This window comes from Tinamus guttatus, unplaced genomic scaffold, assembly GCF_059628265.1.
Source record: "Tinamus guttatus ecotype Peru unplaced genomic scaffold, ASM5962826v1 Tinamus_guttatus_pri_ptg000226l, whole genome shotgun sequence".
NCBI classification, from domain to species: Eukaryota; Metazoa; Chordata; class Aves; order Tinamiformes; family Tinamidae; genus Tinamus; species Tinamus guttatus.
In genome coordinates, this window is record NW_028288760.1 from 3512563 (window position 1) to 3524682 (window position 12120).

General features: G+C 41.2%; 1 protein-coding gene across 5 annotated transcripts in view; it reads left to right on the forward strand.

The window, feature by feature from the left end:
• The first annotated feature begins 1437 nt into the window (after nt 1-1437).
• Nucleotides 1438-12120, forward strand: part of DAB2IP (DAB2 interacting protein) — a 138597-nt gene continuing 127914 nt past the window's right edge. For 3 of the 5 annotated variants that reach the window (XR_015913399.1, XM_088525369.1, XM_088525368.1), the window contains exon 1: nt 1438-1586. Coding sequence is in view for 2 of the 5 variants with exons in the window: in XM_088525369.1 (XP_088381495.1) it covers nt 1529-1586 (58 nt within the window). In the remaining 3 variants the exon portion in view is untranslated. Of the gene's footprint in view, nt 1587-8653; nt 9031-12120 lie in introns of those variants that run through there. The other 2 variants (XM_088525370.1, XM_088525372.1) reach the window with 1 other exon arrangement.

The window sequence follows — 12120 nt, forward strand, 5'->3', positions numbered from 1 at the left end:
TCAATGTGTGTATTGTAGAAAACTGAGACACAAATGGGAGAAATTAATTGTGTGACTTCTCAGGGAACTAAGAATGGTGGAGGTTGGAAGGGGCCACTAGAGATCATCTAGTCCAACCCCCTGCTCCAGCAGGGACACCCAGAGCACGCGGCTGAGGGTGGCATCCAGGCAGGTTTGGAAGATCTCCAGAGAAAGAGACTCCACAGCCTCTCTGGGCAGCCTGTGCCAGGGTTCTGTTACTCTCACAGTAGAGAAGTTCTTCACATGGAGACGGAACTGCCTGGGTTTCAACTTGTACCCATTAAACCTTGTTCTGGCCACCACCGAGAAGAGTTTTTCCACATCTTCTTTACATTCTCCCCTTGGATATTTGTATATATTGATAAAATTCCCTCTCATTCTTCTCTTCCCCAGGCTAAACAGGCCCAGCTCACTCAGTCTTTCCTTATAGGATAGATGTTAAAGTCCCTTAATCGTCTTTGCTGCTCTATGCTGGACCCTCTCTAGAAGCTCCACATCCCTCCTGTGCTGGGGAACCCAGAACTGCAGCCAGTACTCCAGGTGGGGTTAGACCCAGGAGCAGAATGAGGTTGGTGTGACTCCCAACCCGGGGATCTAGCCGCCTGCTAACACTGTCTCTGCTGAGAGAGCCTTCAGTTGCAGGCTCTGGTACAGTCTGTTCTGTGACTCCAGCAAAGCCTGTGTCTGCTCCACAGCTCATTTGGCGAAGCCTTGCAAAGAGGCATCCTAGCTGCGGTTTCTGTCTTGGCAAAGGAGGTAACTGCAGGACCAGGTACCCGGCCCAGGGCTCCTGCTGCAGCAAGTTGCAGCTGCCCAGTGCAGAGTCATTGAGCTGCCTCCCGCTGGGCAGTGCCTGCTCTATTCATTTTGCAAACAGCCTCTTTCCTTTCCAAGCCAGCCCTAGGGACACGAGGGAATGGCAGAGTTTATAATAAACTGAGTAAAGGAACAGACTATTGCTGGAGGAGATCCAGGGTTATAAAAGATTGTAGCGGCGGGGAAGGGGAGGAGGGAACAGGACATAATTTGTGTCTGTGTGTGAGGGGGTGGGTCCTGGTGGCTTCAGCAGGGCATTCCCCAAAGCCTCAAGACCTAGGCTGGTTTTGGTGCGATTTTCTGCAGTGCATACCATCCTGTGTCAAAGCCCACTTACTTTTTATTGTATCAATCCTTCTCTTTATGCAGCAACACGAATCAGCAAGCGCTCGCAGGTCCTGTTCTGAATGAGCTCCACTCTGCCAGCTCAGCCTAGTTACATTACTGTAACTTGGTCTGGGGGAGGGGAGAAAAAGGTTGCTGCTACTTTAAATATAATGCATTAAGAGGATGCTGGAAAAAGGCCTGCATGCTGTAATACCCAGCCATCTAGTTGGAAAAGCAGCCAGATGTAATACAAAAGAAGAAACACAGCCTCTTATGGATGCAGCACTAATTCATAAATCAGGTGAATCAGCTTAGGCAACTGCTGTGTTTTTATGCCTCTGCTGCATGGAGAACTGCATGTTGGATGCTTTTATTTGAAGTAATGGAACCAGATAATCCCTTGGACCAGGACAACTCCAATGGTAAGAAGTAGAAAACATAGAAAAGAGAGGAAGAAGAAAGGGTAGTGAAAGAGTGTCTGAGTTACACATCCTACTTAAGGCACAGGATTAGGCATGTGTTTTTATTGTCTTCTGCATGGATCATTAGAAATGAATGTGCTAATGTACTTCACATTATTTTGGGATTCACTGTTTACAGGGCTGGAGATAAACATATAGTAGACTGATATATACGGGGGATTGTAAGAAGGAATAATCGGGCAGAATTGGTGCTTTTCTCATTAGCCTGTCTCCTGGACAATCTCTGCAGAAAGAAGAGGAACCTACGCATTTTACATTATTCTACATTATTGAGTTCAGAGGTCTTTTTTTTTGCCAAGGAGAAAAGAATGTAACTTTATTCCTTATGTGCTGTCAAATGTAGCATTTAGAAACAGGGTTTTTTTCCCTTTTTTTAAATTTTTTTTTATGTTTTTTTTATCTGCAGAAAGCTTTCCTAAAGGCAGTTGCAGTGAGTAATTTACTTAGAAGGATGAATTTAGCTAGAGACCACATGAATTCACCCTGGAATTAAAGTCCATGGTTAAAACTGCAGCTATTCCCTGCATTTATAGCATTCCACATACTGAGGTACTAGTATCTGGTCTATTGGAAGGTTTTAAAAGGCATAAAATTGGAGTGAAAAGTTCTTTGTAATTGTAAGCCTTATTTATGTCTCTCAGCAAATTGGATTGGCCACATTGAGGACAACAAATTGTTTACACTTTTTTAGACTAAATTGATTCTCAGCTCTTTAATATGCCTTGGTAGTATTCTGGATACAGTTTTAAACCTACAAAATATTCTGCTTCCTACCTGTATATGGTTCAATGACCAGTTATGGTTTCCCACAGCATATTGTCTGGAGAGAATGTAGAGCTTTCAGTACAACCTAACTGTGGTGTTAAACCACAGTAGTCCTAAATCTGCAAGGAAGGAATGTGGTTAAGGAGTGAGGTAATATTTAAACTATGTGAACAGTTGACTGGACAGATATAAGTGGGCAGCACTGCTTTACTTCGGGCTCTGTGCCATGATGAAGTTGAGTTGTCTAAAATAATCAAGGACAGATTGCAGAGTTGTTTCAAATGATAATGTTTGCATGAAAAGATTAGAAAAAGAGAACCATACTTTTAATTTTTCTGTTCTCTTTTTATGTAGTTATATTAAAAGGTCTCTGGAGGAACAGTATCTCTCTCTAATGTCTTATGTCTCCCCGTATACTATTATGATATAGAATGGAATCCTTTTTTTATAACAGGAAGCTTTAGGATTAACAGAGTAGTGCTTAAATATGTGGGGCTGATGTTAATGAAGATATAAACAAGTATTCTTGCTTATCCTAACAGTGGACCTGAACTTTAGGAATCTCAGAGAGAATGTCTTGATTTGGTGGGAGATATGAGTATAACTTAGGTTTCTCAAATGCGTTACAGTGTTTCACTGAATTTAAAAGGGACATTTAAAGGTACCCAGTCCTTTCATTCTTCTCCCTACGGGCATGTAAAGTGTAGCTGTCACATTCTATAGAAAGCTGTTTTCCTACAGAATGTTTGAATAGGGAGCTGGCACTGAAAATATTCATAAATTGAGTAATTTGAGATAAATAATCACTCATGGTGCCAAGTACCAGAGAAGAACCCTTATTGGTTCTCTTTCTGTGTAAATGCCCATCTTCCTTTTAGAATTTTGTTATAAAATACTTTGATTCAGCTATCCCAGGATAAAACAAATGGGTTAAACAATTTATTGCTCAGGAGGTCGGTTGCATAAGATGTTGTGCTGCTGGTGCTGCAGGAGAAATACAGAGGAGTTATGAATTCATCTGTTATTATGATATTACTTCTGCATGAATTCAGTAAATAGAAAGCCCTCAAAAATGTGCCAGCACGGTGCTGGGAAGGAAAATTTTCTTCTTTGAGGAATTTTTCTGGTAGCTGTCATTCTTGAAACATTCTTGAAACCTTTTATTATCAAAAAGCTGGTGAGCTGCTCTAAACACGCTGGTAACTGTTGTGTTTACTATATTGTTCATGTGATAAATATGAATGCCTTGGGAAGTGACCATAACTTGAAATTTCTGTACTTTTTTTTGCCTTCAATAATATGAGACCAATGTCCCTTTTCTTCTGGCAGGATGAAAAATATTTTTTTCGTTTTTGCTGTACCTGACAGTACTTATAGGTTAACTGTGTATTTAAAAGTTCAGTGTCTGTTTGCTCATTAGCTGCCCAATGAGTAGATGAATAGATCATTAATAATAGCAACAACCGTTTTGCAGACTTTGTAGCAATTATATCCTTTGGAATCCTTTTGCCTCCCACAGCCCTGTCTTTTGCTTGTAGAGCTGTATGAAATGGGTTAGAAGGACCGTGGAGGAACATGCAGGAAGGAGAAGCTCTGTGTGTATCACTTCCTAGCACAGACTGTTTTTTCAGAACTAAGTAGACTGCTGGAATAAAATTATAAATTGTGGGTGAACTGATTATTGCTATTTTTTCACTTTGATTCTTCACTGAGCTGTAGTTCTTGCCCTACTTTGAACACAAGTTTGATATGTTGATATCCATTTTGAGGTTTGTGAAGAGATGGAAATTTCTGTAGCATTTTTGCATGTTAGCTGCAGCATTTCTGCCTAGGCTGAGGGCTCATTAAAAATAGGCTCTTGTAAGGCTTCTAAAAACCATCATAGGTCACCTCCCAATATTTTCCCTCATTTTTTTGAAATATGGGAATATAAAGAAGGATTATTGTCTCTTTATGATGGTTCACAGTTCTGACTTTTTGACATGTTCTTTTTAATGTACCAGAAAGGGTTTACTTACAAAAAAAAACTTTTCTTGGAAGAAAAATGCTGAAGAATGTGCTGATTCCAAAACCATAACCCTAAATTACCCATTTCAAAGAGATGACATATTACAGCTGCAGATTTCTCCTTTTGCTATGGCCGCTTGCAGCTACCAGAGTAACAGCTCAGCAGTTCTTTGCAAGTTGGTGAGGATTTATATGATGTTGTATTTGTGTACAAAGACTTGGGTACAAAGTACTTGTGCATTCATTTTACCTTCTAATTGCTTAGTATAGCTTATAAATGTATAATTGAATACTGGTACCACCTCTGTGTTTACTTTCTTGTATATCCCAATGATAATTCTTTATATATTTGTTTTTAAGCTTTTAAAGGCCCATTTTTAATGGACATTTTCAATAGCCTTGTAAACCAAATCCCAGCTATTGGATAAAGTAGATTCATATCCACCTACATAAGGAGTGAGTGTGAATCAGAGATGCAAATTTTAGACCACAGAGGACTGGAATCAAAACTACTGTGCCTTGAATCTTTAAGACTTGTGACTTATTTTTTTTAGATCTATTTTAAGTACACAAGCAACCAGGCAAAGTACATGGATTAGAGCCAGGCCTGACTTGTATCTGCTGTTGTTAATTTGGGCTCCTCAAGCAGAGCACCAGGGCAGTAATGAAATCCTAGCCTCAGTGACACCTTGATGTGCGTTACAGAGCTCATCTGGTTGAGAAGAAATGAGACACAAAGACTGGAAAACCAGAAGGTGCTGCAGATACAGTGTTTGTTAGAGCCTGCGGGAAGCCAAGAGCAGGGAAGCCTGGCGGGCACAGCGGGAGCCGGGGCAGTGTTCGGCAGGGCCACCTCTTGCAGGAGCTCGGCAGGCCGGGACGCCGGCTCCTCTGCACGCCAGGCCCTTCGCTTGCACAGACGTGACCCTTCCTTTTGCTCTGCAGACAAGCAGAGGTCTCCCTGAGCCCATACGATCTTCCCGTAAGGGTGATGTCATGAACAAACGTAAGAGTAGACATGGGATAAACTGAAGCATAAAGAAACCTTTTCAAATATCTCCGTGAAGGTTCTAGAGGGAGGGCTTGGATCTGGGAATTACACCTGCAGGAGAAAAATCTGGTCTGGATCAGAGCACAGAGGTGGTACTAGGTGAGTACTAGGTGGTACTAGGTCTTCCTCAGACCAGATTTTGGACATCCTGGAGTGAGAGAGAAAGGAGGAAAATAATTTTAAGCACTAATTTTCAGTGCAGTTCTCTGGAATCCCTGCCTTCTACACAGGATGACTGGCCATGTTACCCAGGGAAGTCTTACAGTGTAAACTCCCCTCATCTACCAGCAGCTGAGTTTGCAAACTGAAAGTTATGCAGTCTTAGAACAGCACAGTACGTATATTTGTGCAACAATAAAATTAGTTCATTTTTGCTATCTTTTTAATGGGGATAGGTTGCTGCATATTGCCTTATTCTGCTAGGCTTGCTCAGACTGCAAGCACTTCACCAGGGGTTTTTGAAAGATGGAGAACTGATTCATTTCTGTCAAGTGTGAGAAAGGGGGATGTTTTGCATAGGAGCAGTCATCTTGCAAAGACTGTTAAGAAAACATAGGTGAACTCTGGTATTTCTTATACTTGGTGTGTATTATAAATATACCTAGTTCTGTTAGGCCTAAGAACATGGGCCCCATAGCTGGGGGATGTGGGAAAATAAGGATTTCTGGAGGTGGTAGATTTAAAAGTTAATTTCCTGTTATTGTCTACAGGATTGAAGAAAAATGGTAATGAGTAGGTCGGCAATTAAAGATATTAAGCTACCATTAGGTGATTAAGCAGTGCTGTTCTGTGGCCTGTGACACAGATCATTAAAAATTGATTCCTCCTTTGCCTTCCTCAGCCAACATTTATGTTGTTTGCTTCTGTATGTAAAAAAACCTCCTTAGATTAAATACATTGAATAAACAAAGTGTGCATTATTGCTAGAAATATTTATCCTAGACATTTGAGAGTAATGAAATTATTTAGCAAAGTATGCCATTTCTTGGTACTCCCTTACAACAGGAGCAAAGTCTGTTTTGATTAAAGAACAGCTTTTAAAATCATGCTTTTTCTTAGTGAAAGGGTTATCATGATCACATCTGGTTAAGTTGTTGGACAGTAGCCCCATTCTACTGCTGTCCAGAAAGATTGACAAGAGCTGCTGCTTTACATCCATGTCTAAAAATGTCTTGTACGCTAGGGATATAGAAAATAAATAGCTGCTTACCTTTAGATACTTCTCTATACTATTCTTTACAGTGTTCGATTAGGATGTTTGCCAAAGAGGTTTCTCAATGCATAAATGTGGTTATCATGTCAGGTGGAGCATTATGGTAATAATATTTACATTTCAATGTGCTTCCCCTCTGAGTATCTCCAAGGAACTAGCACACGTAAAAGCCTTAATTGCAAAGCATCCGTGCTGCTGATAAGGACTCTGAGGCCTTGCTAAGCCAGGCAGTAGGCAATGACTGTGGCAGCTGCAGAGCTTAATCCAGTTATCAAAAAGTGTCCGCTAAAATTAAATTTCAAGAAGTGTTTTCTACCAAATCTTTTTTGTTTTGTTTTGTTTTTGCCTTTTACACACCTAAATGCTTTTCTAGGAATAGTTGGGAATTTGGTAGGCAGCCATGGCAGATGCAATAGTACAAACCACTGTTCTGTGTCATGCAGCTCTAGGTATGGTCATTTTCTTACCCGCTGGGCATGCGTAGGGCCCATGTGCCCTACGCAGCAACGGCTCTTCAGGCCTGGAGCATCGTGGCTTCTTTCGCACGGCCAGAATTCAAAGAGGAATTCAACACCTGTGAGCGCAGGTCCTGCAGCTAATCCAGGCTGGAGGAATCGTGGTGTTTGGTGTTTTGAAAGGAGGAAAATGGGATGCTAATAGAATTCTCTTATTTCTTGCAAAAGGAAAAGAAGGATACATATATATCTTAAAAGATGATGATATTTTATTGTTCTTGCAACTGGTCTTATATTTTTAAGTAATGCTATTAAAGCATTACTCATGGCAGAGAGACTATCCCTAAAGAGCTTTCACAGTTCATGTGTCAAGCAGGAATGCAAAGGATCAATTTACAGCCACAGAGATATGTGGGAATGTCCAGGAAGCTTCTCACCAATAGCTTCACTGATTTAACTGATTCTGCTTGTCTGGCTGGAGCATGTTTTCAGCCAATTTCTGAGTGGCACCAATAAAAGCATTCCAGGTAGGCAGAGCAGGCACAGGAGCATTGAGCGCTGAGTTATCTCCATGCAGTCTCTTCTGTTTAAGGAATAAAGAGAATTTCAGTATGTTTTGGAAGGCTCATTGTTATCGTGCAGGGAGAAACCCCTGGGCACTGTGCAAATGTGTTTCCACAAGTAACTCTGCTTTCTCGAGCAGATCATCCTTTACCGCTCACTTGTCAGAGGAAGCCAGATATCGAGTTGTGCAGCTGTAAAAGTGATCAGGGATGAGTCGGCTGCAGCCGTATACAAGCAAAGCAGTTGGGAATATTTACTGGTTCTGTCTGGCCAGCTTTGGGGTAACAATTCTGCCTCACCTGGTAGCCGTAGGCTTTTTGATTAGATCTATTCCTTCCTTTGCAGTTTGGTAAACTTCTTACAACACCAGATGAAATACTAGTCTGTTCAGGAGTCAACTTTCTTCTTTTTATAACATTTGCAAAAGGATATTTAAATTCATTTCTCAGTCTTAAAGGTATTTATGTGTGTATTTAGCCCTAAATGCATGAGCAGTTTCATTGAATTAACTGGAAATTATTTGTCTGGAAGAATACACATACAGAGCAGCTCTTTTTTGACCCTTTCAATGTTTATAGTTTTCCAGAAGAAGGAGCAGATTGCCTTATCTGATGGGGAAAAAATGCAACAAACTAATTCTTACTGTGACTTCTAGCTCAAGCTTAAGTCGATAAAACAAATAAAAGATTTGGAAAATGTATCAGTATTTGGAATTTAAGGGAAAAACAGGTGCATTCAACTTGAAAGAAGTGCCCAGAACACACTGGGTTGTTGAACCGACTGTGTCTGCCTCTGGGAGAGAGGCGGGTTTTATTTTCCCTGCTTATTCATTTTCTGAGTCATTCATCTTGGGCTGTAGCTATTGAAAACTGTAACAGAGTCTGGGAAGCGCTTGGCTTTTGAGTGCAGCCTCCTGATTGGACATGGGAATGCTGCTGTTGGGGAATAATGTGTGAATACCATCTGCTCCAAGGAGTTGGCGGCTCACTGAATTCTGCTGTAGAGGCACCTTTAGCCAGGAATTACCGGCAAGGGGAACAAGCTTGCCCTTCCTCTTTCCTACCCAAACTTCTAGTTGTGTTTGGATTTCTTCTCTGCTTCCCTGCTAAACTTTCTTATGTTTTGTTCAAGGACTGAGATGCTTCTGTTGCAGATTTTGGGGTTGTTTTTTTTCCTTGCATGGGATTTCTTCTGGGGCTCAGCATGCATATAAAATGGGAAAGTAAATCCACAAGTTTTGCAGCTGTTTACCATGATGCAACAGCCAATATGGAATGTTTGAGCTGGTTTGAGAAACTGCTTCCAAAAATTTGACCTGCTTGTAAAAAGGTAAGCAATTAAGGATTGCTGAATTTCAGGGACTGACTCTTCACTTGCACAGAGGTTTTGTTTGATTAAGGGTTAAAAACCTCCCACTGCAAACGGGCAGTCACTGTGTAACAGTGCCTGGAAAGATCACAGGCTGTGATCTGTGTCTCAGAGTTTCTTTAATGACCCCCAAGAAATGAGGAGAATCAGAGTGATGTTTGGCTTTTACTCTTTCGTGTAGAAATTGTTTTAAAATAGTAACTAAAGACAAACTTTGTGGAATTATGATTTAAGACAACAGATATTTCAGGATTTGAATCTTTATGAACAGGAATATTTTGACTCTTGTTGTGCTGATTATAGAATCACCCTTTTAGACTGTAATCTCAGACTAAACATAGTTGTTTTTCAGCAGTCCGGATTTGCAGACAAATGGTATATTCCAGTTCTAGGCAGCAAGATGTGGCGTGTGAGCCCCTTAAATCCTGCTCCCTGGTGACTTGCTGGTGCAGACTCGGTCACTGGAGATAAAACTGGAGCCATCCCTTGAACCTTAACACAGGCCTGGCACTAACTCAATTGGTAGGCATGGCTGTCTGCAGTCACTGTTGTCACATAGTAACTTTGATGTTATTGCTTTAAAATGTAATTATAATTTTTTGGTGTAGGTTACACTTCAGCCAGTCACTTCTACGAGCACAGGACAAAGTTAGCTAAGAGAACATATGAAATATTGATGTTTTAGACTCCTAGCCTTCCTTTCAGCGAATTGGATTATTCCATGTTGCTATAATCTGTACCAAGCAGTGGAAGTCTGCAAGCATTGATAGTGCATATTTCTAAGACTTTGTTTATGCTGAAGGCTCCACTTAGTAATTTATTTTTGTCAAGTATCTGTTTTCTGGCTTTCTTTTCAGTGTTGATATCTTAATTTTAACTGTATTTAAACCAAGTGTGCCAGTTTGACACAGTTCTAAGTATTTTAAGAGAAATGCTTAATATCTGTAAATGGAAGAACAGGGGATTTATGTAACTGATACTTGATCCAACCTAAACTTTGCATATTGAATTAATGTTAAATAAACAAGAAGATATCTTGCATCTAGCTTGCTTGCTTACACTCAAACCTATTGAACTCGTGGTCTTTAAACTAGAAAAAGAAAGAGCTTGTAGCTATCTGCAGTTTCTCAAAAATAGATTAATAATAACTTTTTTCTTAGTCATTTTTCTGGGAAGATGTCAGACCATCAAAAATGATGCTGCTAAGGACAAAAAGCTCACTGTGGTGAAGGCCTAATGAGGAAAGTTGCTGCACGCCAGAGCTGGGTCGTGTGAGCCCCGGTGCTGCCCGGCGCGGGTGCAGCCTGGCAGTCACTGCGGCCTGCCCGGTGCAGGGAGCGCAGCCACCCCGGCACAAGCCACCTTCGTCCCTTGCACTTTGTGCATGTTAAAAAACTGGGACAGGTCTGGCACGTCCTGGTTCAAATGGGGGAACCAGTAGTCATCACATTTCTGGAACAGAAAAAAAGATTTCTCATTCATTGCTGCTGCTAATAGCATTTGCTCAACTCCTGGTGTTGTCTGTCTGTTTGTTTCTTGTGGCATTATATTGGCAATGTTAGGTTTCTCAGGGGTCCTTATCTTAATGTCATTGTCGTGTTGTTATACCAGACATTGCGAGTAAGGTTATATGAGGAGTCAAAGCTTTGAACACACTCTTGGAAGTGACGGTCACTCCCATCCCAGACAGGGCAGAAGGTCTTTCAGCTCTTGGCAACAGCGACTCAGTATCAGCAGTAGCTCATGGTATTTGAGACAGTGGAATGAGAGCTGTTTAATCCAGCTGTATGTACATATACACATTCAATCAAACACCAGCTGATTATTCCAGTACCTTTATTTTTTGGTAAGAGTCTACTGACTTTTATATTTTTTCCTGATCAAACAGCATAGTTGCTTGGTCCTGTGTGAATATCATTTGTACTGGTCGAACTCTGATACCTGGTTCCGCATGGGAACTCTGTTGCTTGGGAGCCTGACGTGCAGACCCTGTACAGAGGGGGTCTCCTGGATCCCTCAGCAGGATCCTCCACGCCTAGTTCTGATTTATGTGTTTCCCTTCAACATGATTCTGTGCAGCCGCAGAACACTGGTGCCTGCCTGTTGCTAATGTGCAATGTGCTCCTTGGTACTGCAGTATTTAAATGCCTTCCAGTCTCTAATCTAGCTATGCTCATGCCAGTTTTAATGCGTTACGATTATCCCTTTCTTATAAAAGGGAGCTGAATTAAAAGTGACTTCCCCACAGGAAGCTTTTATCAAATCAAAAAATTGTATTGGATCTTCTGTGTTCCTAATTAGCTCCTTAGCCATTCTTCCTGCCCTTAGTCTTCTTGCCCATTTCCTACTCTTCCTTCTTCTCTTCCTTCCTTCCCCCCCAAATTAATTGCCGAAGGACATTTGTCATTTTGTTGTGGGAACTTTCTCTGTCAGACATGTCCTTATGAATTTGGAGAACATCACTCTTATATTTTCCACCAGAGTAAAATGTTTGCTCTCTTAAATTTGATGCATTCTCATTTTTGGTATATGAAAGAGCGCCTTCTTGCAGAAGTGACAACTCTGAAACTGCAAAAACATTGTGTGTTTACAGCTTCATTTCCTGGGATCCCGCGCAGATTTCTCCCCTCTTTTCCTCCAGTGTAGCTGTTGTTGCCTGAATCAGTTCCCAGACTTCCTTGGAGAGTTCCCTGTCGCTTAATTCACAAGGAATGTGGCTTCCTCTGCCATCATTGAGGCCTGGGGTCTAGATCAGTAGATTTTTTAGCGAGGTGCAGCTTAAGATAGATGTGACATGCCTGGAATATAGTTTTACAGTTGCAGACATGAACCAGAGTGTTGAAATACTTCCATTAGCATTACAGTACTCGGCATGTGCTCATGGTAACTATTTCTATTACCTTTTTATATAAGCTGGTGTTTCTTTGCCAAGAAATGAATATAATAGGAACTATTTCTGTGTTCTTGAGTGTATTTTTGCTGGCTCTGAGCAACCCTGAGTAGATGTTGCCTCCTGCTATGATGTCACCACTGATGCTTGCCACTAGACTA